This window comes from Falco rusticolus, chromosome 13, assembly GCF_015220075.1.
Source record: "Falco rusticolus isolate bFalRus1 chromosome 13, bFalRus1.pri, whole genome shotgun sequence".
Lineage (NCBI taxonomy): Eukaryota > Metazoa > Chordata > Aves > Falconiformes > Falconidae > Falco > Falco rusticolus.
The window spans coordinates 18,626,570-18,650,821 of NC_051199.1; the positions used below are offsets into that span (position 1 = coordinate 18,626,570).

Below are 24,252 nucleotides of genomic sequence, written 5' to 3' on the forward strand. Positions count from 1 at the left end.
CTGCTAAGTTGCCTGCACCTCATGGTGCCTGTGTGCCAGCCCTGCTTCCCCATCACCAAGCTCTCAAGTCCCTGCTTTCTGCTGGTCCTGTCCACAGGACCAAAGAGAAGATGGATGTAGCTTTTTTTGTTGCTTCATCTCCTCCTTCCCCTTGCAAAGCTGTTCTCCTGTTCTCCCCAGGCACTGCTCACAGTGGCTCAGATCATGCAGGTCAGGCTGTGACCCCCCCCAAAGCCCACAGCCCTTCACCCAAGCAGGATGTTTCAGATCCCAGCAGACCCCAGGTCCAGCCCCGCTGCCCTAGAGCCTGGCTTAGCTGCAGGCGGTACGCTCACAGCACCAGCACCAACTCCAAGGGCAGAGGCATCCTGCAATCCAAGCCTGCCCTCACCACCACCTCCCACCCCAGTTTAGCAGAGGACAGGGCTGCTGCAGGATCAGCAATGCTCAGACCCCTTGGAGGCTTTATTGAACAGACAAGATTTGACAATGATTATTATTTTTTTTTTTAAGAAAGGCAGGTGCTCTCTTACACACAAAAAAATTATTTTTCTTCCAACGTTTTTGATCATGGGATTGTGTTTTGCCCTCACACCCCCAGCAGAGGTGTCAAGCTGACTGGCTTGATCCAGAGAGTTGCCCCTTCTCCTGGGCACAGGGCCTGGGAACCACCTGGGGAGGGATGGCTGGGAGTCAGAAGTCAGGGACAAGATAGGACCAGCTCATGGAGGGAGCCTGCTGCACCACAGGGCTTGGCCATAGTCAACCAATGCGAAGTGCAAAACTCCTTTTCCCAAGTGCCAGGGGTCTAACCTCACCCCACAGCATGGGAGGCACAGTGGGATGTAGGGGGGGACAGGGGGTGGTGTATGCAGTGGGGGCACCTGCCCACCTCCCTGCCAGCAAGGAGGTGCTCATGGGCACCCTCTCAGCTGCAGCTGAGCTCAGCTGAGCCGCCCTGCATGGTGGGCAGGAGTGATGGGTTCTGGGGGAAGCAGGGGGACACAAGATGAGCAGGAGCAAAGGACTCAGATGATCAGCCATGGCCCAGACCTTGCTGCAGGTGTGTAATGCTCCAGTTACTCGTGCTCTCCGTCTGCAAAGAAGAAATGAGAATTGCTCAGCCACCTTCTCCCTGGGGGCCTGGGGTGAGCTGGAAGCCCCAGGGAAATTTCCACATGGGGGGACAGGGACCGAGGGAAGTGGCCAGTGGGGAGGAGACCCTCAATCCTGCTCACCTCTCTGCTCCTCCGAGTCACTCTCTGTCTCCTCCGAGGAACCTGCTGAGGGTTGCAAGAAAGCCCTGCATCAGCTTACATGTGCACGTGAGCACCCCAAACCCCATCCCTCATCTGCCTGGGGCTCTTGCTGCCTTAACTATGGGGTGGCTGGGACATTCCCCTCCCCAGTCCTGGGCATCAAGACGGCATCACCCTGGCACACATGGGCTGCAGACCCACCCGTGTCAGGTGACTGGTATCCATCACAGCCAATCTTCGGTCTCTTCTCGGTGTAGCGGGCGCAGAGGTGGGCACTGCCCGCCTGATTACAGCACCAGTCATACAACTTCAGCTCCTGGTCTGGAGGCAAAAAGGAGAGTACGGGGATGACGGGGAGAGGAGAGGGGGACAGGCTGGCCCCGAGAAGGCAGGGTGCTCGCCTTGACTTTTGGCAAGTTCACGCTCCCTCCAAGGGCAGCAGCGTATCAGGAAGCAGGCTGGCACAGAGATTAACATGCTTTACAGGCTGCAGCAATGCCAGCCTCAGCCAGGGGATGCCAGGGCTGGCCGCGCTTACCACGGTATGGCGATGCCTGCCTGGAGGACCTCCAGTACCTCTCCTGCCGCCCCTCGATCAGCTGGCTCTGGCTGTCGTACAGGCAGCGGACGCCGGCGCCGTGCTGGTTGGGGAAGGCGGAGTGCAGCATGGACACCCGGGCAGCCCACCAGCCTGCAACGGGGCGGCGGTGAGCCTCGGCACAGCTCTGCCCAGCCAGCATCCCTGCGCCAGGGCGGCCAGCACGGCCGGCACTGCCTCCTTGTTATCCATTGTTCCCACCGCATCACCCGCCGTGCTATGGGGGTTTGGAGGGACTGATGGAGACCACCCAGGTGGTCCCCTAGCGTGAGCCCCTGGTGCTGGGGAGGGTCCATCCCCACTGTCCCCATGCAGCTTAGACCAGCTCCAGCCAGGCTAACAAGACATGGACAGGTCAGCCCTTGCTTTTTCTATCTCTGCAGGGAAGGGCAACCCCCCCTCATTTTCCTTGAGTCCCCCTGCTCACTAGGCCAGGAGGGACCCCAGCCACCCTTGCAGAGGAGGTGGGGAGGGACAGCTGAGGGACGAGGAGGGTGGGGAAGCAGTGTGTCCACTTGCCTCTACGGCTGCTCTTGAAGCGTGGGTCCTGCTGCCCTTGCTGCAGGGAGCAGGGACAGGTGGGCAGGCCCTGGCTCCATGCCCACGGCTCCTGCTGCCGCCCTGTCCACGCCAGGCACTTCAGCCGGTAGTTGACACCCACACGGCTCTCCAGCTTGTAAATCCACAGTCCGCGGAGGTCTGAGCAGGGAGAGAAACCACTAGCTGTTTACCTCTGGCCAAGGGGACCACAGGGGCTCTTTCAGCTCGAGGCAAGAAATGCTGATGCTGGAAGTTTAGCCCAGATTGACCCCCAGCTGTGGGACCCCACGTTTAACAGCTACCCAGTAGCAGAGAAATGGGGGGAGAGGCTCCTGCCAAAGAAGAAAGCCTTGGGACAGAGCCATTGCATTAAAAAGGGTCCACGGACACATCAATGATGTTTCAGCTCCAGGGCATAGCTGGTACCCAGGATAAGTATGTTCTGTGCTTGGGGGAAAAGCCTGGCCTCAGTGAGAGCCTTGCCACAGCAGTGTGATGGATTTCATCCTCTGGGAATGTCCCCCTCCCCACACAACCATTCCCCGACCCCCCGAGGGGCTGTGTGAATCTGCCCTGGCTGTGTGGCACTACCTGTGTTGTAGCCCCTGAACTGGTCAGGGTGATATTTAGCAGCTGGAGGTCTCCGAGTCAGGTCGTCATTGCGGTAAAAGCCATCCCCACTGTGTGCAGAGGAAAGGGGAAGAATCGGGGGCTGCTTTTCCTGGGTGTTGTTATCCCAGCCCCAGTCCCAGCCTGCCCTTCAGCTGCCCTGATATGGAGCCGGCAGGACCCCACAGCACCAAAATCACAGCTCCAGGGGCAGGAAAGCAAAGGCACCAGCTCCTCCAGCCTGCTGCCTCCTCTCTGCAAGGTGCAGCTAGTTTTGGGTGCTGCAATCACTCCTGCTGCATCACGGGCTGAATCCACAGACATCTCAGGACCCCTGTGAGCAGCTTTCACAGTTTCCAGCAGCTTGCAGGGCAATCCGGAGCGGAAACCCACGAGCGGTCATGCACAGGCAAGCACACACACATGCCTCTGCCGCCTGCGCTTCCTGGCCCCACCACCTTTTCCTTACCCAGCTGCAGCAAGCAGCTAATGAGCAAACCCTGGAGACAGCATGCATGGGGCAAGACGTAATGTAAGGAAGCAGGAAGCAACTGCTCCGGCCAAGCAGCAGAAATCCCTTCCTTCAACTGGTGCAAAGTTCAGCAAACAACCCCTGTTCCCCACTCCTTCCACCCAAACCACCAAGATGCTGCAGGCCTGGGACCCCAGAGGGATCTGTGGATCTTACAATGAGCACAGCCCAGCAAGTCAGCATGCTGCAGCATGATCCAGCCACTAACGGGGCAAATTTGGTTGTGAGACCCCCATATGTTAGGCTATATGGGTATGCAGACCCCCTCTGGGCTGCCCTCATCCTTGCAGGGCACTTCATGGGACACAGGGGGAAGGATTAAACCAGCTGGAGCCAGGGGTGGGATGCAGCCCAGTGCTCAGAGGAGGCAGCAGTAGGGGTGCTGAGCCTGCTGTACCTGGTATAGCCGATAAGCACATTGGTGGCAGCGAGCCTGGTGTAATCCCATCGCATGCCTCCATCCTGGTACAGCATCAGGACATAGGACCTGAAGCCATCAGTGGTCAGGACAGCTTGATACGTGATCGTCTGGGGAGAAGCATTACAGACAGGTAAGAAAGCAAGCAAAGATGTTTGCTTTAAAATTCAGGGTGTGGGTCAGTGCTCGCTGGGGAATGGTGGGGCTGAGGTCCTGGTGTACAGGGTGAATGCAGACTGGGCTGCTTCACATTTTACATGGAAAATATGATAGTTTTACTTTGATGCTGTTCCATGAGAAGCCTCAGATTCACCCAGTTTTATGCTCCTGAAGAGCAGTGTTTCTGGTGCACAACAAACTCCCACCACATTAAAGTGAAAGATTTTACAGTGCAGGGAGAGTTCAGCTAAAGATGTCACCCAAAAAAATTGAAAGCCACCAAAACATGGGCACAGCCTAGTTCTTTTTGGTAAAAGTTTTTAAGACTGACCTTTTTCACAAAACTGCTTCTTATTCTCAGGCACAGACAAGGTGCTTGCCCATGGGTCTTGAGGGGTTTTTTTTGACAACACAACAAGTGCTCAAGCTCCATCAGTCCCTTACCCTCCGGGTGTCAGTCTGTGCTCTGTAGGCAGGTGCCTTCTCCCAGGTGATCTTCAGGGTCCAGGCTGCGGAGTAGGATGACCTCAGGTACCGCCGAACCTTTGCTTCCACATCGCGGACGAATGGTGGCTTGGCCGTGTTGAGGGTGAGGAACTCCTGCAGGTTGGGTACACCCACAGCTTTGTTAGCTCCCAGTAGGGCAAAGACAGGTCTATGCTGGGGTCACGCATGGAGTGCTGTGACTGTCTGGGTAAGATCTGGGTGACTTAAGAGGTGACACTCACATGACCAACAGCTCTTAGATTTGACCCAGAAAAGGGAAACACTGCTCGTGGGGTCCATCAGTTACACATCTCAAGGGACATCCATAGAACAGGTGATGAGTTTATCACCAAAAGTTTCATGCCACCATGTAACTGGGTGGCTTCACTCACCTGGTAATAGGTGGTGCCAACGCCTCTGGAGAAGTCAGCATTGTCCCAAAACACAGCGATCATGGGAACCTCCTCATGGCCGTTGAAGCCACCGGGAGGAGGGTTGGGATATGTGAAGATGCTGTCATCTGAGGCTGGGAAAATGATTTGTCCGTTGTCTGTAAACTGAGCAGAGGGATCCCTCCATCAGGTGAGGTCAGGACCAACGGGAGCCCCTGACACAGGGGTGGCAGCCCTCCCATTTCCAAACCCACTCTGAGCGATGCCCAAGGAAGGCCACCACCCGCCACCACCAAAGGGGCCACAAAGTCACCTCCTGCTGCAAACAGACCCCGGCAGCATCCCAGCTGATTTGCCCTCAGAAGGGTCCCATCCCAGGCACCTGGACCCTGGTGCCTCCCGAGGTTTCTGGGGGACGGCCACATGCCCAACAGCAAGCCAAGGTAGACTCACGTAGAGAGAGTCGCGCAGGGTTTTCCCAAATGGGAATCCAGTCTCAGGCTTGAAAAGCGGAGAATTAAAATCCACCTTCCTTTCCACATACTCCCGGTCATTTTCCCGAGCCCCGTACCCATAGAGGGGTGCAGCTGCAACTGGAAAAGAAAACAAACCAAACCCCAAAACACACTTACAGCAAAGCCTTTGGTCTGTGCCAAAAACTCAAAGGGCTGAAATTATTTTGCTTCCCAAAGGCACACAGCATGGGCAACAGGAACATGGGGGGACACTGCCAATAGATGCCTGGGACACCCTGCATGTCACCTTCCCTTGCAGGAGCTTGCTCCTACCCCTTTTTCTGCTTCATGTACGCAGCTGCCCTAAATCAGCTGTGATGGCCTTTGTGGTCAGCGTACCCTCCTGCTCCAGCCTGGTTGCACCACCATGCTGAAGGACCACCATTAGGAGAGGAAAAACATTGTACAGGACTGTGGGAGGGGGATGGCAGAGAATCAAACACCCACAACTCTTTCTAGAGATGTTTACAGCCTCCATCTCCCTATTTACGTCTGTTAAATAAAACACAGCATTTGGTGGGGATGGATTTTCCAGCTGATGGGATAATACTTGAAGGCAGGCTCAGCCTGCCCAAAATGCACACTTGTGCAGGAGCTTGTCACGGTGCACCTCCCCCAGGGCTACTGCCCCCAAAGAGCCCCCTTGGTCTCTGGCCACCAAATGTCCCACAGGACAGTCCATCAGGAGGCCAGATGTGATCCTCCTGCCTGGGCTGCGCCACGAGCATCACATACCTGCAGGGCCGGGCAGCGGGGTTGGGGTGGCCACCGGCCATCCTGGCGGAGCTGGAAACATGGGGGACGATGCATGGGAGGTGACAGTGGCTGCTCCTGCCCTGGGAAGCACCTCCCTGCCCCCAGGGAGGGGGGCTGGTGGGGCTGGGCCGGTGGTGGCCAGGCTGCAGGACACAGCTGGGTGTGTTTTGGCTGGGGACCCCCCCGGTGCTGCCCCCTGGCCTGGGAAGGTTGCAGAGAGGCTCGACCCACCCGTGGCAGGGGGTCTGTTTGCCAGGCTGGTGGCCAGCTCACCGCCCAAGAACGGCTGCAGGACAGCAGATGACGAGCCACCAGCAGGTCCTGGCCCTGGGGTCTTTGATCTGGGGCTGCCAGCAGCAATCCCAGCAGGAGGAAGGCCAGGGAGCCCTGGGGTCCCCCTGAGTGGGGAGCGAGTGGGTGTCTCCACATCTGCTCCGGCTCCAGTCACACTGGGAAGGAGCCGAGCCATGTCCCCTCGCCCTGTCATTGCTCTGGGAAGCATGGCACTCACTTCCCTGGGCACGGGGCTGTCAGCATTCCCCAAGGGGGCTCTGGGTCTTCCTTGCTGACAAGGAGGCAGGAGAAGGGCAGGTCCCCCTGGCATGGCAGCCCCCAGCTGCCCCCTTCCCCCTGAAGAGGACCCTGCTATTGACTCACGTGCTGAAAGAGGAGCAGAAAGCTCGGGGCTGGTGGATGGGTTTTCACTCTGTGGAGCAGAAGGCAGCACCAGGGAACCACTGGGGGATGTGGAGGCATGGGGAGACACTTCTCCCAAAGGTGCTGGCATCCCTGAAGCCACCTCGTCTTCAAGAGACCACGTCTGAGCACCTCCAGCATCTCCTCCCAGCCCACCCTGTGCCCCTGGTACCAGCGTTTTGCTCCCACTCTGGGTGCCAGGGGCAGAGTTGGGTGCTTGCCCTGAGCTCAGCCCATGCCCAGGAAGAAGCAGAGAAGCAGTCAGAGAGGTGGCCGTGCTGTCGGAGATGCCACTGCCATCTGGAGCCACTGGGACCAGGGGCTGCATCGCCTGGGGCGAGGTGAGGGTAGGTGGGGCCAGCGCTCCTGACACGATCTGTATGATGCTTCCTGCACCCTCTCCCAGGCTGGTACCAGGGGAAGGTCCCCCGTTCGCTGAGGCTCCTCCAGGCAGCTCCACCACATTGACTTGTCTCAGTTTTGCATCAGAAAGTCCAAGATTGGCACCACTCTGGATGCCAGGGGCAGACACAGGGGGTTCCTCAGGGCCAGCAGCCTCCCTGCCTGTGCTCAAGCCACCACCAGCTCCACCAGCTCCAGGAAGGATTGCTCCACTAGCAGTCTCGCCACCCATCCCAGGTGATGAAGACCCCTCTGTAGATGGGAAAGAAGGTGCAGACTGCAGCACAGCTCCCATTTCTCCGTCAGGGGTTCCTGAACCAGCTGGTGTCTCTCTGACAGGGGCCTGGGACTGCCCTGGGGTTCCTCCATCGCCATCCATTTCATCTGCCCCTTCACCTGCACCAGGAGGGACCCCAGGCCCAATACCCAGGGAATTTTGCAGAGCTCCAGGAGCACCACCAGCTCCTCCGAGGGTGTTTGGGCTGGATGAATCTGAAACAGAGGATGGTGCAGCCACAGCACTGGGAGAGGCAGGACCAGACGAGGAGCCTGCGCCAGGCAGTCGATCCATGCCAGCCGCCATCCCACTGCCTGTAGTGGAGCTCAGGGATGGCTCAGACCCGGTCCCACTGCCTGCTCCTCCCAGTGCCTGCTCCACTGTGCTGGCTCCATGCCCTTCTGCTGCTGGCAGCCCCAAGTTTGTGTCAAGCTGGTCCCCGAGGCCAGGTGATGGGAGTCCTGCTGGTCCATAAGCTGCTGAGCCAGGGGCATCCCACGCCGAAGGCAAGCCAGTGCCTGGTACGTCGGCTCCAGGGAGACCTGCTCCCTGGGGAACACCAGCTGCCGTCCCCCATGGCTGTGACCCCCCGAAGGAAGGAGACACGGGTGCTCCCTGGGCAGCACTGAGGTTGGGGTTCACTGCTGTCCCTGCCCCAGACGCGGGGCTGGCCGCAGCCCCTGCGGGTGGGTAAGCAGCACCAGAAGTGCTGGGGAATTTGCCAGGCAGGTCCCCTTGTCCTTCTGCCCCTGAGAGGTCAGGTTCCAGCCCAGCACTGCTGGGAGGTGTGGGACCAGACACTTGTCCCAGTGCTGATTCTGCTTCTGCTCCTGCTCCGTCCCCACGATCTGATGGAGGTGACAGTTCGGTATTTGACAAAGCCCCTGTTGCTCCAGCCAGCAGCTCTCCGGTGTTAGTGGGATCCTGCTGAACACTAGAGGCTGAAGGACTTGTCTCCATGTAGGAACTTCCACTCTCTGGGTTTCCTGACTGTGACACATCCCCCACACTCTCAGTCCCCTGCACTTGAGTGAGCTCTGGGCCAGTTTCTCTGTCTAGAGAGGCAGGGGACAGGCTGTCAGGGGCTGTGTTTGGAATGCGTCCTGCCCCGTCAACCTCTAACACAGAGGATCCTGCTGCCACACCACTGGGAGAGGCAAGACCAGACGAGGAGCCTGCGCCAGGCAGTTGATCCATGCCAGCCGCCATCCCACTGCCTGTAGTGGAGCTCAGGGATGGCTCAGACCCGGTCCCACTGCCTGCTCCTCCCAGTGCCTGCTCCACTGTGCTGGCTCCATGCCCTTCTGCTGCTGGCAGCCCCAGGTTTGTGTCAAGCTGGTCCCCGAGGCCAGGTGATGGGAGTCCTGCTGGTCCATAAGCTGCTGAGCCAGGGGCATCCCACGCCGAAGGCAAGCCAGTGCCTGGTACGTCGGCTCCAGGGAGACCTGCTCCCTGGGGAACACCAGCTGCCGTCCCCCATGGCTGTGACCCCCCGAAGGAAGGAGACACGGGTGCTCCCTGGGCAGCACTGAGGTTGGGGTTCACTGCTGTCCCTGCCCCAGACGCAGGGCTGGCCGCAGCCCCTGCGGGTGGGTAAGCAGCACCAGAAGTGCTGGGGAATTTGCCAGGCAGGTCCCCTTGTCCTTCTGCCCCTGAGAGGTCAGGTTCCAGCCCAGCACTGCTGGGAGGTGTGAGACCAGACACTTGTCCCAGTGCTGATTCTGCTTCTGCTCCTGCTCCGTCCCCACGATCTGATGGAGGTGACAGTTCGGCATTTGACAAAGCCCCTGTTGCTCCAGCCAGCAGCTCTCCGGCATTAGCAGAGTCGTGCTGAGCACTGGAAGCTGAAGGACTCATGTCACTCTGTGTATCTGGATAGGGACTGCCATCCCCCGGACCTCCTGCCTGTGCTGTGTTCTCTGCACCCTCGGCCCCCTGACCCTGGACCCCAGCAGCAGGCCATGCCAATCCATCGGGTACAAAAGATGTTGGGCTGGTGGCATCTGAAGCTGAACTCCAGCCAGTGCCAAGTCCGTTGGCTCCCTGGGGAGCACCAGCTGCTGTCTCCCATGGCTGTGACCCCCCAAGAAATGGAGACATGGGTGCTTCTGGTGCAGCAGTGAGGTGTGGGCTCACTAACATCTCTGCCCCATCATCAGCTGCAGGTAGGGTGCCAGCCCCAGCCTCCGGAGGGGGGTAAGCAGCCCCAGGAGCACTGGGAGTGTCCATGGGGGATGGCACAGTAGCATCAAGTGGCAGTGGCTGTTCCTCAGTGGACGTCTGCCATGGAGCAGGCTGCAGGGATGGTTTGGTGAGGCCCACAGCCCCCATGTCCCCTGTGGGCAGTGCAGTGGCTGGGACTGGGGGATTCATGTCACTCTGTGCATCAGTGGGAACTCTTGGGGCCAGCAGTGAGGTGGCAGAGTCCTCTGTTGCCTCAGGTGCTGCGGGTGCCTCACTGGCTGCAGGTGACAGGGCTGAACCAGGAGCCTCTGATGACACCCAAGGAGCTCCCTGACCATCCACATAGCTGGCTGGTTCCAGTGAAGCAGCTGGGCTCAGTACTGCCTGGCCAGGGAGGAGGGAGGGCTCTCCTGGGTTTCCCACTGTTCCTGACACTGTTGAGCTCTCCAGAGTTGGGTGGGATGAGCCAGCTGTGCTGAATTCATCATTTACTGCATCTTCCCTGTCTCCAGGCACCAAAGCTGAGGGACTTTCCTCAGCAGTTGGGGCCATTTCTCCTGCCGGCTCTGGGGTGGTGCCCACAGCCCTGTTCAGCGCTGTGTCCTGCTGAGTCGTAAGCAGCCCCCCAGCACCAGGGCTGGGGGTCAAGGAGTTGGCACTGGCTTCGCTTTGGATATGCACAGGCAGGGTCACACCTTCCTCGACTGCTGTGGCTGTGGTCAGCCCTTGGCTCAGCGGCGCAGTGACACTGGCATCCACAGGGCTGCCAGCAGCTGGCTGTGCCCCCCAGGCAGTTACCAGTGGAGAGGTGGTGAGAAGGAACCCGGTGTCAGCGGTAGGGTCTACATCTGCTGCTGCTGCTCTGGTCACAGCCGTGAGGATGTCCTCCTTCACATCTGCCAAAAGAGGGGTGGTCCCCGGTGGGGAATCGGGAGCGGCTCTCGTTACATCAGACTCTGCCTCTGGGGTTACGGCAGGGTGCTGTGCAGAGATGGTGACAGCAGTTGTGATTGCAGCGGGAGCAGCCGAACCCCCCTCAATATCCTGTGACATGTTAAGAGGCTTGGTCACATTTGTCAAAGTTGGTACTGTAGGGCTGTATTCACTTGCTGCTGTCACCAAAACATCAGGCTCAGCCCCAGGAGGGAAGGATGGGCTTGATGGGCTTCCCATGAGGATGCTCTCCACTCTCTCAGCATCAGCCACTGTGGTGCTCGTCTCTGCAGTGCCCATCACCAAGGCACTGGACACTTTATTCTCTGCTGTGATGGAAGAAGCTGTCCCAGTAGCAAATGACTCCTCAGTAGTGACAGGTACAGCAGCAGCCGCCCCAAGCCCTGCAGAGAAGCACAAAGTGGAGCATTATGCCAGGTGCTGGAGCCAGCAGCCTGCCAGGCTCAGCTGTGTGTCTCCTCCAGGTGAGCATCAGGAAGCTCCCACCCCTTCTTAAACCCTGCTGCCTCCTCCCATGGCCTTACAAAGTTCTGATTTAAAAGCCAAAGAGCACAGCCTGAGCTGTCTTGGGTACAGCACCTTTTGCATCCCCAGCATCAGCAGTCACTGGCTGAGACAGGACACAGCTCATCACAGGCCAGGGAGAGATACCGGTGCAAGCACAGTGGCAAAGGCAGCTGCTGCAAGCCAGCCCAGTTACACTGGGGATGGTACCACTCGGCCACTGGGAATAGCTGGGGCTCAGTGAGTCTCGTTCATAGCCCGAGGGGTACCTGTGGATCTTTGCTGCCGTGGGACAGCCCTGAGCACAGGCACTTGTGCAGAGCCTGTGGGGTTCTTGCATTTTTTTCAGCTTTGAGTGTCTGAGGGACATTTAAACACACTTTACCCAAGGCCCTTTGGCAGATAGGACAGCCAGGGCTTTGTGAAACATTCCCTGGCTGCAAATGGCTTCTGACCTGCTGCAGTTAAAGCAAGTTCATTAAACCTCTCCTGGGGTGGGAGCCTGCCTGCTCCTGCCAGTTGGGCGCAGCCACCAGGGATTCCTTGCCCGTGGAGAGAATATTCATGAGTTCCCAGGACGAAGCCTTGCTTACAGCTCCCTCCTGCTGCTGCAAAAATCTTGCCCCACATCCATGAGCTTCGCTGAAAGGAGGAGATGCCACCCCACATCCCAGGTGCCTCTCCCAACACTCACTGGCACCTGTAGGTGACATTTCACCCAGTCTTATTTTTAGGACAGAGTTGTGGGCTCTGAGGAGACCAAGCTGCCACCGTTGGCTCCAGGAGGAGCCGGGCAGATCTGCTGACGCTTGGCTTTAGGTAGCTGCAATTAGGGGAGATGAAGGGCACCCCGAGGGCAAGACCCAGCAGGGTTTTGCCGCAGCCTGACAGCCAGAGCCTGTTCCCCATCCTGGTGCTCCGGTTCATCAGGTTCCCCCTGCCAGGCAGCCAGATCCCCCTGCAGCGGGGGTGCCTCCAGCCTCACCGCCGGCTCAGCTCATTAGCTTGTGGATAGTTTGTGCCAGAGTCGTTAATGAACATTATATCCTGTGCCAGACCAGTCCTTGAGGTGTCCATCCTCCTCCAGCTGCCCATTCCCCCTCGTGGCAAGCTGCTTCATCGTCATCTTCCCTGGCTGAAGTCAGCTCCTTGCACCAACCCCCCTCAGCTAGAGAAGCTCAGCCACTTCCCTCCCCATCTCAGGGAAAACAAAGCATATCAGTCAAGTCCCCCCAGGTTAGTTTGGCACACTCCACCCCAGTAAATCCCTGTTTTATCTTAATTCTTTCATGTGGAGCAGGAAATGCCATCTACCCCACGCTGCCCATTCATGGGAAGCTGTACAAGAGGGGCCTCAGCATGGAGCACTGGCGTTTGCTCTTCCCTGGGACGTGGGAGGGATGGGAGCATCCCGGAGCCCTGCTCTGCCGGCTGGCTTCCTTTGGCTCCCTTGCTGTATGCAGGCTCCTGGGCTGGGCTCTTGCCTTTCCCACAGGTCCATGCTTGCAACCAGCTCGTCAGGATGATGCCTGTCCCACAAAACACTTTTCTAGCTTTTTGGCTGCAATGCATTGCAAGGACTGGTCATCAGAGGAGTTTACAGTGCAGCCAGGAGGGAAAAGCATCTCACAAGCATCTCACAAGCATACCTGCTGTGCCCTGCAAGGGCTTGGGTAGCACGTGAGCTAGCAGAAAAATAGAGGACGTACCGTGCAGAATCCATACACAGCATCCCACGAAGGTGGAAAGTGTCCTTCCCCTGGTCCCCATGCCTCAGGCCTCCACACAGGCAGAGGACTGAGAAGCTCAAAGGTAGGAGAGAGCAGAGAGGAGCAGCTCGTCCGTCCGTCCGTCCGTCTGTCCCTCCCTCCCTCCTTCCTTCCCTGCCTGCCTCTCCTGCAGAGCTGGTGCAATCGTGCTCCTGTTCCCTCCTATTTATAGGGATGGCAGAAGGAGGCAGGTTGCAGGTGCCGTCCCCTCCCGCTCTGGTGCTTTCCCTCCAATGTCCTTGTCACCGTTCCCTTCCTGACAAGCCCTCTCCTTCCCAAGGGCTGGATGCCCTGTTCAGTTGGGGTATGGTCTGAGGGTTACCTAAAGGCCACCCTGCAGGGACCCAGTCCTTCCAGGGACCTGGGCACAGCCCTGTGCAGCTCCCTGGGCCACCAGCACCAGCTGGCGAGGCTGAGCCCAAAGCAGTGCACAGCACCGCCAACAGTGACACAGCAGCCACCCCACAGACCCCACAGAACCTGCTCCCCACAGCAGCAACTCCATGGACCCCACAGGACCCGCTCCCTTTGCAAGGGAGGGGGCCACAGAGCAGCAGGTTGTGGTGACGCGGCAAAGCCACCTGGTGCCACCATGCCTGTGAGGACACCGTGGGCACTGAAATCAGTGCCATGTCTCAGCCCAGGGCAAGGCAGGACACTGTCCCCGTTTGGCTCAAGGCTTCCCTGGGAGCACAGGTAGGTTATAAAGCGGGACAGGTATGGCCAAGGGCAGGCCCTAGGGTATCAGCCGAGCCTCCCAGCACCCAGCTACAACTGGGAGCCCTGGGGATCCCATCCAGAGCCCCAGTATGTCCCAGCAGGGTTTTAAACCTGCACCTCAGTATGGGCACAGCAGTGCCAGGGTGCTGGGAGGGGGTGCATGGGCCAGGGAAGCTCCTCTGCAAGGTGGGACCAGCATCCCCAGAGGCTGGAGCAGGAAAAGGCACAGCCCTGGACACCCTCCCCTGCAACGGGGATCCCTGGGGTCACTTCACCCCTGTGTCTCCCTTCTCCCCTTCTCCTGGAGCAGCAATTCCCACTCCACCCCCACCCTCCCATCACCCCCCCTCCCCCCTCCCGCCTTGAAAACTGCTGCCAGCTACCCCATGAACAGCATTATGCAAACCCCCACCACTACATGGTTTTGTAATCAACTAAACGCTCCTTAACCAGAAACGCCCTCAGGCGACTCCTGCAAAGTGTTATTAGGGGTGTTAAGCAGTACACAGTGTCCCGCTGGAGCCAGCCCTCGAGTGACACCCGGACCCACGGGCCAGGCAGCGTCCATGGGGAAATGCCAGGGGAGGCCAAGTCACGGCTGACAAAACCTCATCCTGTAAACCCACGCATGACCCCCAGCAGTGGGAACAGGGCACAGATGGTAAATCAGGGGAGAGAGCCACTCGCCTGGAATGGATGCCTGCCTACCAAAAATGCCAGTGCGGGGGCAAAGCTGGGGGGTGGACGGTGCAGCGGGGGCCCGTGCAACCAACCCTACAGACCACAGGGTGACCGCCCAGCCAGTGACCACCCGAGCAGCCGCCACAACCTGGGCCAGTGGAGGATTAGAGGGATGCAAACCCGCTGTGGGAGAGTCATTCCTGCCTGTGCTGACAATGCCGTATTGCTTTGGAAAGCCACCCTGACGGGGAATATGTGCTGACGCTGGAGAGAATTGCTCCAGCTGGTGTTTGAGGTGCAACGTGGTGGCAACCACAGGGACTGTTGTAAATGTGCTGCTCAGCATAGGGGAAAATAGCTGAAGCAAGGCACTTCCAGCCCACCTCACCCTCAGCCTGCCTGCAAGCTCCTGCCTGTGATGTGCTGGGACTGGCACCGTCTGGAAACGTCGTGCCTGAGCCTCCTGCCCATGTGTCCCCAGAAAGCCCTGTCTCCCTGCTGCTCCTCCAGCAGAGGCACGGGGGTGACAAACGGAGCTCGCCCCTCTGCTCTGGCATTGGCACACCCTCCAAGGAAATCCTTCAGCCACCGTGGGTCACCCCTCGTCTTGAGGATGGTGCCCTGTTCCCACTCCGTCAATGGGCTTTTCATTGATCTCTCTGCTGGGCCTGAAATCAAGGTCCCGGCAAGCCGATGGCTCCTGCAAGGATAACCCTTATCTGCAGTTATCAAGGACCAAAGCATTGTATGGGCATGGAGCCCCTCAGGAGCCCGCAGCAGGAGGGCAGTGCCATGAATCCCAGCGTCTGGGAGCTCTACGCCATCTGGCACAGCCCAGCACGGTGCCTTATCAGCCTTCCTGGAATTAATGGGCTGGTTGTTACAGCCCTGCGGAGAACTCAGCATTACCTACCAGCACCAGTCTGGCCTTCTGGCAAGGGCATTTGGAGAGGGCTTAGGGGTGGTGGCGGAGGGAACCTGGTTATCCATCAACCACACAGGTTCTGGATGACTTGGCAAGCCAGCTTGCAACACCCTCCTGCTGGACAGTGGGAGCCAGGCTACAGCCACCGCAGGCGTGAAGGGGAGGGGGACACTGGAAGGGAGACCTGAGTCACAAGGTACTTGAAACATGTGCCCCATGATGCTGGTGGGCCCTCCAAAGGTGACAGTCCTGCTGGATGAGGGTCTGCTCCTTTGGACAATGCTGATGGATGGAAGCAAGTTACAGTGAAGAAGCTGAGAAATGATTTATGGTCTGGGAAAGCAGCGGGACCTGGACGCAACCTCTCAGGGCCCCTCTGGTTGGTGTCCTTGGCAGGCAAGCAGCCATGGGGTGAAGGTGGTGGCCAGCATCATCAGGGATGGCAAGCATGGAGAGCATGGGCAGTGTCAGAAGCTTGTCAGAGCTCCATGTCCCCGGTACACATGCAGCACCCACCATCCCCATGACAGCCACATCCCTTCACCGTGCCCCTCTTCTTGCTCCCAGGCTGGGGGCAGAGGGGCTCAGTGGGACTGGAGTATCTCCTCCCCCCACTACCCCCTGACCACAATAACGGTGGAAGGCAGCTGTGCCAGCAGGGGACAGTGAGTGCCCCGGTCACCTTTTCATCCCGGCACTTCAGGACCTTTTCCTCCCTTTGTGACGCAGTTTGGCTCCATTACCCTGGTCTTGGCCCCCGGCCATGTCCTGGGGTCTGAAGTTATGGATTCAACAGCCGGAGAAAACAGCCCAGTGGGATGCAGTGTGGGAGGACTCTTGGCCCAGATCCATGGCGTAGGCAGAGCACGAGGATTTCTTTCCCAGTGCCCTGTCAGGCATCCAGTGCGGGGACCCCTTCCGGCAGGCTTCGCCCCGCTCCCCGCTCCCTGCCTGGGTGCCAAGGGACCCCTCTTGGTATCAGCGGCTACAACAAGCCCCCAAAAGCCAGGCAGCCTTATAGAGAGCAAAGGGGCAACCCTGGGCTGTAAGGGACATCCCAAATGGGACTATCCCGATGAGCTGCCTGGACTCAGCCTCGAGCCCCAGCCCAGCCTGTGCCAGCCCCTGCGAGCCGGCAGGCAGCCAGGTGATCCCAGGGTGCCTTTCCCCATCCTGTCGGGCTGCTGGCTCCTTCCCAGCTGGGTGACAACTTGGGGAGCCCAGGAACCATCCCCAGGTTTGGCATCCCACAGCCCCATGTGCCTCCTCCCAGCCCTCCCCATGTCCCATGCCAGTGCGGCGCAGGCTGCCCCTGAGGAGCGGGGATCAGCCAAAAACAACCCCTGACAAGCAACACAGCTATTCTGCTAGTTATTTCAGTTTTCAATCTCCCGGCGAGGTGACTTGCTTAGGCTAATAATTGCTTCAGTTGGATTTTATCTGGCTAATTAATCAGTTAATAAATGACTTTGCTGCAGGAGGACAGATGCTGCGGCCGACTCCTTAGCTGGGGACTGGAAAAAAACAGGGAAGGAGTACAGCCCACGGGATTTCCACGGCCTGATGGTGCACACAGCTGACCTGGCAGCCATGGGGTGTCATGGGTTAGAGAGCACCAAAGTGGGGACCCCCAGCCTCTCAGGGTGCCAAGCCATCCTCGGCAACCTCTGCAGCAGCCCCTGCCAGGAGGGGACAGCCTGGAGCCTGTCTCTCCCCCGTGAAGCTTTTGGGACTCAGCTGGTTTTCCTTGCTGGTACCTCTGCTAGACAGTGAAGCTGAAAACTGGGGAAGGCAACTTGGAAAAAAAGAAGTCATCATCTTTGCCATGGAAAACGTGGAATTTCCTTTTACTGCCCAGCCTGTGCTGGCATGGGTGTGCTCCTCTGTCAGCAATACCGCGGGCAAGCCAGGGAGAGCCCGTGTGCTGGGCTCTGGGTCCATTCGCCCTCCGCACTGCAGGGCTCAGGACCTTGGCTGGCCCTGGGACGGGGCTCAGGTGGGAAAGAGGGACTCTTTTCCTCTCCTGCCTCCTTCCCAGAGCCACCCCAGGCTCCATCTTGGCCTGCCCTGGATGTGAAGCAGCCATGGAGCATCTCTTGAAGACCTCAGGCACCACAGCCTCCCCAGGTTGCAAATCCTTGGAGGTCATCATCACCAAGCCCCCAAGTGCCCTGGGCACAGCAATACTGGGGGCTCCAGGTCTCCTTTCTCTCACCTGTCGGTCCCCAGCGTGGCTTCCATGGCTGAGCCAGCTCAGTCCCAACTGTAAAAGCCCAGCTCACTGGCAAAGCTTGGCGGAGAGGGAGTCCACCACAGAAGCCAAGTCTGGTGGAGGGTGGTGGGAGGGCTCAGGCTCTAGAAAGGCTGTGGGAAGGGGCAGGGGCACCCCAGCCTACGGGGGGAGGGGGCACTGGGGGATCCTCTGGGGATGTGCAGGGAAGGACGGGAGGTCCCAGGTTCAAGGGGAGCTGCACCAGTTACACTGAAGGGCTGCACTACCATGGAGCAGGGAGCTGGGAGCAGAAGGCTGGCAAGTCCATGCAGGTGCCAGCTGGGCGAGCAGCGGTGGTCAGGTCCTCCTCTTCCCTCGCCACTCCACCGCCAGGCCGGCGCATGGGAATGTTGTCTGCAGGTTCCCACGGAGCTGTGGGGAGAGGGCAGGTGTCAAATGGTGCAGGAGGGGGTCTCCTACCCCTGCTCCCCACCTAGGAGGGGCCTGCTCCTGGACCACAGCAGCCAGCGGAGGGTCTTCCCTTCACCTGAAAGGGCTCTGGGTGACATTCAATGCAATACGCAGCCATTCCCCTCCCACTGCCTGACCCCCTCCCCTGCTGGCTGGAGCGTGGCTGGCAGATGCAAAGTGGCATCCCCTCCCGGCACACCTCACCTTGGACAACACCAGCTCCTGCACCATGGTGTTCTCCAGGTTCTGGGGGACCATTAGACGCAGTGACAGAAAGAGGTGTGATGCACCTAGGGACAAAAAATGTGGCTGTGGTTATTGCCCTTGAACCTTGGGCTGCATCAAAGGATCTAGCTATCTCTCCCCAGATCACTGTCACAGACAGGTGACCTCCTGCCACGTTAATCATGTCATGGACACCCTACACTGTCAGGAAAACACCTCCCCACCTGTACAGCAAACCACACATCCCACAGAGCATCAGTGCCTCCGTATTGAGGGCACCGCAAAAGCAGTGGGGCTCCAGGACCCCCTGCACTGGCCCCTGGAAGCCCGAAGCCACCAGTTCTGGGGTGGTGACGATGCCCACAGGGCACTGCACTTACTGGTGTTGGATGTGGCAGTGGGGCAGGTGGATGTCATCACTGACAGGTCTGCAGGGGTGCTGGGTGTAACCTCTGGGATCTGGGTTGAGTTGGTGGGGGGGGAAGAGGTCTCTGTGCCTGGGCAAAACAGCATTACGTTAGCTCTGCCTGCAGACAGGTGCGGGATGCTCCTACTCCCAGGATCCTAAATGAAACCAACTACACAAAGCTACCCGAGTACATGCCCAGCATCCCTGTGGAGATTTGCCACCCTAACCACACCCCTGTCTTCCAGATGTGCCACAGCTGCACCCACCTGTGGCTGTGCTGGGAGTCTCAGATAATGTTAGGGTACCTGAGGTCAGCCCCACAGTCTGGCTGGAGGTGTCAAGGGTGTTCCTGGATGTGGTCCCAGCTGGTCGGCTGGGAGTGGGGTTGCTCCCAGGGACCCCTGTGCTGATAGCAGGGGTGGCCATGGTATCTGCCAGCGTTGTCAAGGGCTCGGCTGAAGCAGCTGTCGGTGCTGGTCCAGTGGGAGGAGGCATGGTGGGAGGTGAGGTGCTGCCAGTCCCCAGGGATGTGCTGGATCTCTGCAGGGTGGAGGCTCCTGTTTCAGGGCTGGAGGGAGGGAGGGTGGCTGCAGCGGTGGAGTCGGTGGTGGGCAGCAGTGGTGAGGTCTCCATAGGTGTCAGGGAGGTAGGGAGAGTCAGGGACACGGTTGCTGTCACATCCGTGACAGTGGTCCCTGTAAAGAGGTTGGAGAACAAGGTGCACAAGGGCTGGCAGTGAAAGGCTGAGACCGTGGCTGTGCTGGGCATGGTGCAGCATCACCACCACAAGCTCCCCAAGGGACTCAGAACTGTGTGCATCAGCTCTGGAGCACTGGGAGTGGGGATTCACCGTCCTGCAGGGATCAAACTTGTGGATTCCCTGAATTGGCATCAGCAAGGCAGCAAGGTAAACCCTCCAGCCTGACAAAGCGGGAACAAGCCATGGGCATCCCTGGTCTCAGGGCAGAAACTCCTGTAGGCACCAGTGCTGAGACCCAGTCCCCCACCACCTTCACCGATCCCTGGAGGAAGTCAGACAAACCCGTCCGACGGGAAGAGCCGTGCAGGAACTGGTGACCGTGAGACAGGCGGGAACTGCAGCAGCAGCAGTTTACACAAACCCCTCTGCTGCAGATAGTCAGGAACTGATAGCGCCGGGTGTAAATAATGGCAATGGGGGAACCAGCCCCACAGAGGAACAAAGCCCAGCTTGCAGCTCAGGGCAAGTTGTTAGAGACGTGCTGCAACCCACGAAGGCTCTGCAGGGGGGTTGAAGGGTGCAGAAGGGCATCCTCTCTGCCCTCACAGACCCCATGCCAGGGCAGCATGCTGTCCCTGGGGAAGCCCAAGCATCTCTAACCCCCTCCAAAAGGGCATACTGAACAGCCTGGCTGCCCAGGCCTCGGTCAAGGGGTGCCTGCGAGGTGGTGGCTTGGAGATGCCAGGCTGGATTCCCAGGTGATCCCAGCACAAGCCCGGTGAATGTGGGGCTTTGCTCACATAGGGATGGGGAACCGAGCCATGAGCCACTGTCTGCTTTCAGCCAGCCCCACCAGAAACTCCCAAAACCCCCAGCAGCCTCTCTCTTCCTGAGCAGCTGCAGGCGGCAGCGAGTTAAATAACAGTGTGGGGAAGGACAAAAGCCTGATCCCAGCCCATGCCCAGGTAGGTGTCTGCACTGAAGGGTCTCATCCTCACACAAAGGAGCAGCTGTAAGCCCACCTCAGCTTCCCTTTTAGCAAACAGCAAACAGCACCCACAGTGTTTTACCCCCTGGACCCCACAGGCGCCTGCTGTGGGCAAAGCACCCCACCACCCTGGGGAACGATGCTCCCCACCCGCTGCCCACCCCACGGAGAGCATCACATCCCGCTCAGCCCTTACCCAGTGTGAGGTGCAGCACGGCGAGGCTCAGCAGCAGCAGGGGCAAGAGCAGCCCCCCTCCCTGCCTGGCCATGTCTGGGTGGGTGGGAGCCGATACCCCCGCTGCAGGCACTGCTCTGAGCGCTCCCCACAGCCCAGCACTGGGGTTCCTGGGACTCCTTTGCCCGCCAGAGGAAGAGCATCCAGGTGGGTCCTTTTACTCCCCAGGTGTTGGCAGCGAAGCGGAGGATTCCACCCAACACGGACACTCCCAGGGATGGGTGCAATGCCAAGCAGGCATCAGCTGCGTGGCTGGACTCAGAGCAGCCACGAGCACTGGGCAGGGCAGGCTGCCCAGGCCACCGCTGCAGCAGACCGGGTCCCTTGCAGCTGGGGACCCTGCCGTCCTCTGCCTGCTCAGGGGATGGCGGCCATGGAAAAAAGCCCAGGGAAGTAGCCAGACTGCCTGGGACTGTCCCTGTGCCCCGCCACAGGGGTGATGTTCGGTGGTGGCTCCCACCACCAACGCCCTCGGGACACAACAGCCCGCTCTGCCCGAGCGAGCGTGAGGAACTGGCCGAGAACAGGCGACGCTCAGGAAGGGCGTGCTCCGGGCTGAGGGTTTGTCCCCTGGGCTGTCTGTACAGGCATCACTTCCCCGTGTCCCGGCATGTCACGGCTGAAGCACACCACTGACAGCTGGAGCCGCTTCCTTCTTCTCAGGGTCAGGGACAAGACCAGTCGGAGATGCCTGCAGGCACTGGGCCAGGGCACAGGCGCTCCGCAGGCAGACAGGCATGCAGGGCACAGCCACCCTGCTGCTGTGCAAGTACACTAGGGCACTGCCACGGCACAGGCGCACTGAGGGTGTCACCAGGGTGCAGGAACCCTGCTGGGGTGTCTCACACTGTAGGCATTAGGCCAGGGTACAGGTACTCTGTCAGGATACAGTTGCTCTACCAGGGTACGGGGACATCGGAAGCACATGCACAGCCAGGGACACTCTCCCTACACGGTTCAGGGACACGGAGGGGGCTGTCACCAAGGTACAGCTGCAGCCCCAGGGTAAATGCTCCTGGGACAGCCACCAGGACACAGTCACACTGCTGGGACACAGGTGCCCCACAAGGAGCACTGCCAGGATGGGGTACAGTCACACTGCCGGGGTGCAGTCTCACTGATGGGGTACAATCACACTCCTGGGGTACACGCCCACAGCCGAGGGCCCCCGAGGCCCCGCCCCCGGGAGCCCCGCCCCGGACCCGCCCCTCCCCGCCCCAGCCCCGCCCTGCGTGGGCCCCGCCGCGGCCCGGGACCCCCCCGCCGGGCGCAGAGCCCGGGGCTGGGGCAGCCGCCGCACGCTGGGGCTGGGGGCCGGGCCGCGGGCTGGGGCGGGGAAGCCGGGAGCGCGGCGGGAGCAGGGACACCCGTGGGGACTTGTCACCCTGCTCCTGCCCCTGGCCTGCCGGCGGCCGGGCTGCACTCACCCGCAGCGGCGCTGGGGGTCCCGGCTGCCGTCGGGCTGGTCCTGGCCGGCTGGCTGGGGGCGGGGGTGCTCCCGGGGCCCCCCGTGCTGGTGGCGGGGGGGGGGCCGGTGTCTGGCGGGGTCGTCAAGGGCTCGGCCGAAGTGGCTGTCGGTGTCAGCGTCGGTGCGGTGGGAGAAGCGGCGCTGCCGGTCCCGGGGGAAGCGCTGCCGGGCGGTGTGGCCACTGCTGGCCCGTGGGCAGTGCCGGTGCCCAGCCAGGCGGAGGGGAGGGGAGCGGAGGTGGCGGGGCGCAGCGGGCTTGTTTCACCCCCCGGCCAGCTGGCAGCCAGGGCCGCGCTGCTCCCCACGGACAGGACGATGGTGGCCTCAGCACAGCTGGGTGTCATGGCCACGGCGGTTGGAGCTGGGGTGCCGGGGGCGAGACCCAGCTCTGTTGGGGTGGGGTCAGGCTGCGCCACAGTGGCGGCAGGGCTGGGGGCTCTGCTGCCCCTCGCCTGTGGGGTGCTGGTGCTGGAGGGTGCCAGGCTGCTCCCCCCGGGCGTAGCAGGGCTGGCGGTGAGGGCGTCCATCGGTGCCTCTGGGGTGGAGGCTTCAGGGCTGGAGGGAGGGGTGGTGTCTGTGGTGGTGGAGTTGGTGGTGGGCAGCAGCGCCATGGTCTCTCTGGGTGTTGAGGAGGTGGGGAGATTCGGGGATGCGGTGAGTGTCACATCTGTGGTTGTGGTCCCTGCAAACAGGTGGGTGAGGCACACAAGGCTGGTGGTGAAGGCCTGAGACTGTGGCTGTGCTGGGCATGGTGCAGCATCACCACCACCATGAGCTCCCCAAGCTATGCGTCAGCCATGGATTATCAGGAGTGGGGATGCACCATCCTGCATGGAACAAGCCCACGGGTGTCCTGAACCATAACGTGATCGTCAGCAAGGCAGCAAGGTAAACCCTCCAGCCTGACAAAGCGGGAACAAGCCATGGGCATCCCTGGTCTCAGGGCAGAAACTCCTGTAGGCACCAGTGCTGAGACCCAGTCCCCCACCACCTTCACCGATCCCTGGAGGAAGTCAGACAAACCCGTCCGACGGGAAGAGCCGTGCAGGAACTGGTGACCGTGAGACAGGCGGGAACTGCAGCAGCAGCAGTTTACACAAACCCCTCTGCTGCAGATAGTCAGGAACTGATAGCGCCGGGTGTAAATAATGGCAATGGGGGAACCAGCCCCACAGAGGAACAAAGCCCAGCTTGCAGCTCAGGGCAAGTTGTTAGAGACGTGCTGCAACCCACGAAGGCTCTGCAGTGGGCTGAGGTACACAGGAGGGGACCTACATTTGTGGCTTAAGGCTTCCAAGAGGTACAAGCCTCAGGTTTATTCCTTGTGCTCAACTCAACACTGCTCTTGCTTTGTGTTGAGTGCAAACATAAGGACGGCATTTGCAGTTTTGCAGGCCCATGACATTCTGGTGATGCTGTCATCTGGGCAGGGCTGTTTGGCGTTGCTGGGCAGGTCATAGCAAAGGCAATGAGCCCAAGAGGGACCAGTATGCAGTACGGGGTTCCAGCTGGGAGCATGGTCTTCTCTGCCCGGACAGAGACACACGTGAGAGGCAAAAGAAATCAAGGCAAGCTTGTCGCTCCTGCGTTGCAAAGCACAGCCCTGTTTGCTCGCTGGGATAGGGCTGAGATGTCAGAGAGTAAAGAGCACCCACAGTGTCTCACCTCTGTGGGTGAAGCCACCACGGGGTCACCCACCACCCTGGGGAACGATGCTCCCCACTCAGCGCCAGCTCCACAGACAGCACTGCATCCAGCTCAGCCCTTACCCAGCGTGAGATCCGGCACAGCAAGGCTCAGCAGCAGCAGCAGGGGCAGGAGCAGCTCTCCTCTCTGCCCGGCCATATCCAGAGGCAGCACCCCTACTCCGCGCCTGGAGACAGGACCCTGCACCCGGGGACGCAGGGTGAGGGGATGGTGCCAGCAAGGAACTACGCTGCCGAGTGACGGCTGAAGGTGACCGGAGCCGCTTCCTTGTTCCCGGGGGCAGGGAGGGGAGGCACCGGCGGGCACTGCCACCCCCTTCCCGGGGGCCGGTGCTGCGCTGATGTCCCCGGCGCGCCCAGGGGCGCGCCGGCGACGTCGGCGCAGCATCGGCCCCGCTGTGTGTGTGGGCGGTGCCAGGTCCTGACGCCACGCCCCTTCTCCAAAGACCACGCCCTTTAGCC

The 24,252-nt window shown here is 60.1% G+C and overlaps 2 protein-coding genes across 3 annotated transcripts; both read right to left on the bottom strand.

The window, feature by feature from the left end:
- Positions 1 to 1,224: 1,224 nt before the first annotated feature.
- LOC119156881 (mucin-4-like) lies at positions 1,225 to 6,304 on the bottom strand. The gene is made up of 10 exons (XM_037407285.1): positions 6,244 to 6,304; positions 5,447 to 5,586; positions 4,994 to 5,158; positions 4,560 to 4,715; positions 3,936 to 4,066; positions 2,989 to 3,077; positions 2,377 to 2,556; positions 1,798 to 1,950; positions 1,461 to 1,580; positions 1,225 to 1,280 (listed from the first exon to the last, which is right to left on the bottom strand). The coding sequence occupies exons 1-10, from the start codon at positions 6,302 to 6,304 to the stop codon at positions 1,225 to 1,227; spliced, it is 1,251 nt and encodes a 416-aa protein (XP_037263182.1).
- Positions 6,305 to 16,734: 10,430 nt separating this feature from the next.
- Positions 16,735 to 24,174, bottom strand: LOC119156963 (mucin-2-like). 2 transcript variants are annotated; one of them, XM_037407434.1, is made up of 6 exons: positions 23,854 to 24,174; positions 22,044 to 22,766; positions 18,999 to 19,388; positions 18,665 to 18,781; positions 18,264 to 18,349; positions 16,735 to 18,020 (listed from the first exon to the last, which is right to left on the bottom strand). In XM_037407434.1, the coding sequence occupies exons 1-6, from the start codon at positions 23,927 to 23,929 to the stop codon at positions 17,946 to 17,948; spliced, it is 1,467 nt and encodes a 488-aa protein (XP_037263331.1). In that variant the 5' UTR covers positions 23,930 to 24,174; the 3' UTR covers positions 16,735 to 17,945. The 2 variants fall into 2 exon arrangements, with proteins under 2 accessions (XP_037263331.1, XP_037263330.1); XM_037407433.1 differs by having other exon boundaries at positions 18,960 to 19,388.
- Between the last annotated feature and the right edge of the window lie 78 nt (positions 24,175 to 24,252).

What these genes read in the sequence shown, in the direction of transcription:
- LOC119156963 (XM_037407433.1), bottom strand. Translation starts at nt 23,929, where the DNA reads ATGGCCGGGCAGAGAGGAGAGCTGCTCCTGCCCCTGCTGCTGCTGCTG. An exon ending in GACCCCCAGCGCCGCTGCGG is followed by an intron (nt 19,389 to 22,043) that starts GTGAGTGCAGCC and finishes ACCTCTTTACAG; the next exon opens with GGACCACTGTCACGGATGTG. An exon ending in CACTGCCACATCCAACACCA is followed by an intron (nt 18,350 to 18,664) that starts GTAAGTGCAGTG and finishes TTTTGTCCCTAG; the next exon opens with GTGCATCACACCTCTTTCTG.
- LOC119156881 (XM_037407285.1), bottom strand. Translation starts at nt 6,304, where the DNA reads ATGTTTCCAGCTCCGCCAGGATGGCCGGTGGCCACCCCAACCCCGCTG. An exon ending in GTGCTTATCGGCTATACCAG is followed by an intron (nt 3,078 to 3,935) that starts GTACAGCAGGCT and finishes CTCTGCACACAG; the next exon opens with TGGGGATGGCTTTTACCGCA. An exon ending in GCAGGCATCGCCATACCGTG is followed by an intron (nt 1,581 to 1,797) that starts GTAAGCGCGGCC and finishes TTTTGCCTCCAG; the next exon opens with ACCAGGAGCTGAAGTTGTAT.